This window comes from Solanum lycopersicum, chromosome 10, assembly GCF_036512215.1.
Source record: "Solanum lycopersicum chromosome 10, SLM_r2.1".
NCBI classification, from domain to species: domain Eukaryota; kingdom Viridiplantae; phylum Streptophyta; class Magnoliopsida; order Solanales; family Solanaceae; genus Solanum; species Solanum lycopersicum.
This window is the reverse complement of record NC_090809.1, coordinates 50,179,288-50,182,831: the sequence shown is the minus strand read 5'-3', so window position 1 is coordinate 50,182,831 and position 3,544 is coordinate 50,179,288. Positions and strand designations below refer to the sequence as shown.

The following is a 3,544-nucleotide window of genomic DNA, read 5'->3' as shown; positions in this document are numbered from 1 at the left end:
GGTATCTTTAAACCCAAAATATTTCAGGCTACCATACTACCAAATACACCCCTTCTCGATAGTGAACCAACAACCTACTCTGTTGCCTCCAAAAATGCTTATTGGCGTCATGCTATGGATGACGATTTTAAGGCTTTGACTGATCAGAAAACTTGGGTTCTTGTACCTAAGCCCCATGGGCGGCACCCAGTGGGCTGTAAATGGGTGTACAAAATTAAACACAATGCAGATGGCAGTATTTCCAGATACAAGGCTCGTTTGGTTGCTAAGGCTACAATCAGGAGTATGGGCTTGATTACTCCGAGACATTCAGTCCTGTTATTCGGCAGGAAACCATTCGCCTGGTACTGTCACTCGTCGTGCGCAACAATTGGCTCATCAATTAGTTGGATGTTTCCAATGCTTTTCTTCATGGCATGCTTGATGAAACTATCTACATGATGCAACTACCGGGCTATGTTGATCCCCGCTTCCCTCAACATGTTTGCAAACTCCAGAAGTCTCTGTATGGGCTCAAGCAAGCCCCCCGTGCTTGGTACACACGTCTAAAAACGTTCCTCCAGGGACTCGGCTTCACGTGTTGCGTACACGACACGAGTCTGTTTACTCGACATTCAGCACACGGTACAGTCATTCTTCTTGTCTATGTAGATGATATCATTATTACAGGTTCTACTGCAGCTCTCATTGAGGATGTCACTCGAGCTATGCTTACTACCTTCAAAATGAAGGACCTTGGCCCGTTACATTATTTTCTGGGAATGGAGGTTTCTCGGACAGGTAGCGGCTTGTTTCTTCATCAGTCAAAATATGCTCGAGATCTGTTGCAGAAAGCTGGACTGGAAAAATGCACCAGTCAACCAACACCGATGGCAGTATCTTCGTCTACAAATGGAGTCGACACCCCCTTTGCCGATATCACCCACTTCCGCAGCCTCATTGGGGCTCTACAGTATCTGGCCATTACCCGTCCCGGCATCCAGTTTGCTGTCAACCGAATTGCTCAGCGCATGCATCAACCAAGTGAACATGATTACCATTGTCTAAAACGTATTCTCAGGTACATTTTTGGCACTCTTGGTCGTGGTTTACTCATTCGACCCGGGGACTTGGAGCTTCGGGGTTTCTCAAATTCAGATTGGGCGAATGATAAAAATGACAGAAAATCTACATCGGGGTTTCTCGTTTTCTTGGGGCCTAACCTGATCTCCTGGTGTACAAAAAAACAACCCAAGGTCTCTCGGTCCTCGACTAAAGCTGAATATCGTGCCCTTGCTCTTCTTGCTGCTGAGACCATGTGGGTCACATATATTCTTCGCGAACTTCGCGCCACTCACACTGTTCCTGCTCTCTGTTGTGACAACAAATCAACCATCTGTGTGGCCAAGAATTCCGTCCTACACACCAGAATGAAGCATGTTGATACCGATTGTCTCTTTGTTCGCGATGAAGTTCAGGCCGGCACCATGACTGTGCAGTATGTACCCACTGAAGAACAACCGGCTGATATTCTCACCAAGCCTCTCCCGAGCCGACAGCACGATTACCTCAGTTCCAAGCTTCCGTTCGCTTCCGCTCAGCTCAGCTTGAGGGAGGATAATAACAGATAGAATTAAATAAATAGTATAAAATAATATTAGTATTTACTGTGTACTAATCCTAGTCCTATTAGGATTAGTACTCCTTAATCCTAGTCCTATTAGGATTAGTACTCCTTCCTATATCTCCTATATATATATCTCATGTATTCCCTTAACACTTAAATACAATCAATATTCCTTCAATTTGAATAGATCAAAGAACGATTTAAGATTTTATTTTAGTTTCATCCATAAGTAATAATAATAGTCTATCATTCACATATTTCTTTATTATCACAAATTATTTATAAGAAGAATATAAATTTTTATTTAAGTTATATGTGCAACTTATTTTACATTTTAATAATGTATAATTTGAATAGATCACTTGAAAGATTTAAGATTTATGTTATTTTCATTCATTAGTAATAGTAATAGTCTATAATCCACACGTGAAAAGGGAAAAATAAAAGAAATAGATGTTAGGGTTATGTGGGTAATTTGGAGATTGTATAAAAATATTAAGGGTAAAAAGGTAAAAATGTGGTCAACTTAAAACAGCTTATAAGCTGGAAAAAAAAAAGCACCCCTACCCCAGCTTTTAACTTTTGGCTTAAAAAAAATTAACTTAAAAATAAGTTATTTTGAGGACTGTCAAAACAGCTAAATAAGTCAAAAACCAGCTTTTAAGTCAGTTTGATCAGCTTTTAAGCTGAGCCAAACAGGCTCTTAGAAACATTCTCCGGCAAAAGCTGCAATGGCAAATGTTGCAACGCCAAACAAATATCATTATGTTCTCCAGCAGAGGGCAGATTAGGACGTACCGCCTCTTCATACACTTTCTTGAGCCTATCCTCTAGATCAGGGGTCAGGTTATAAATTGACTCCTCATCTTCTGGCACGAGAATTGCAAATCGTTTGTCCAATTCAACACTAGAAACTCCAACTGAAACCTCTGAAGGTCGATAACTAAATCCAAATTCATCTCCAAATATGTAAACAAGGTATGCTACATAGGATGTCCGTGGTGATAGAACCCCAGCTCTTATTGTGCCCCCAATATCAAGCGACCAAACACGTTTGAGCGCAGCCACCTCAGGAAACCTGATTTCACCATATATAGTTATCTAAATTATTTCACATATATTGGGCCTGAGGTAATAAAATATTTGAACTACAAATTAGTCGATACATATAATGATTCAGAAGATCTCAATAAAAAAAAGTCGCGCAAACCTGGACTCTGAAGTCCATTTCCAATATGATAGTCTATCAACCAATGGAATATCAAGATCCCTTGCACCTAAAAAGTAACATTTCTTTCCAGTCCATTTTTCTAGTGAGAAACTCTGTTCAATAATAGTATAGGAAATGCACAATTAATTACACGTTTTCTTTTACTTGAATAGATTACTATTTTCCCTCTTTGTTCATTTATTATTATTGCCTTGTGACCTGCATCAATTAAGAGGGGATGGTGACACAGATAAACATAGAGATCCTTCTTTGAAGCAAAATCAGGGACGGAAGTCGATGATGCGGAAATAATAGACTGATAATCAGAGGGCAGAAATCTTTCCCAAACAGAGTCGGAGTTAGCAGCAGATCTAAGTGATTTAGAAACTAAAGAAATGTGGCAAACATCGAGAGGGCTTGTTAAGGCCATGATCTCCTCAATACAATCGTCCGATAGCATCGACAGAAGAGATACACTTCTCTTGTATTTACCATTCCTATTCAAATTCTCCATTGAATTGTATCACTTGACTGTAATAATGCTTTTAATGGGCAAAAATACTTACCACTTTAAAAGCAGTAAGTATACTACAATTTGCTTGTCTAGGAAAAAAAGCTCTGAAATTTGGAAAACTCGTTGGAAAATGAGAGAAAATCCTCATGTTTATAAACACCACAGAGTAGTGTGAGTAAGTGTTTATTGTGTCTCAATGGAAATATCATAAATT

The 3,544-nt window shown here is 39.4% G+C and overlaps 1 protein-coding gene across 1 annotated transcript; it reads right to left on the bottom strand.

Annotated features, from left to right (window-relative positions):
• Positions 1-2,287: 2,287 nt before the first annotated feature.
• LOC101265490 (putative F-box protein PP2-B12) lies at positions 2,288-3,330 on the bottom strand. Its single transcript, XM_004248846.1, has 3 exons — positions 3,028-3,330; positions 2,817-2,929; positions 2,288-2,684 (listed from the first exon to the last, which is right to left on the bottom strand). Exons 1-3 carry the CDS (start codon positions 3,328-3,330, stop codon positions 2,288-2,290), a joined length of 813 nt encoding a protein of 270 aa, XP_004248894.1.
• Positions 3,331-3,544: the final 214 nt, after the last annotated feature.

Coding starts and splice junctions, on each gene's coding strand:
- LOC101265490 (XM_004248846.1), bottom strand. CDS start 3,330: ATGGAGAATTTGAATAGGAATGGTAAATACAAGAGAAGTGTATCTCTT. Junction 2,930..3,027: donor TAATTGATGCAGGTCACAAG/GCAATAATAATA, acceptor ATTATTGAACAG/AGTTTCTCACTAGAAAAATG. Junction 2,685..2,816: donor AAATGGACTTCAGAGTCCAG/GTTTGCGCGACT, acceptor TGGTGAAATCAG/GTTTCCTGAGGTGGCTGCGC.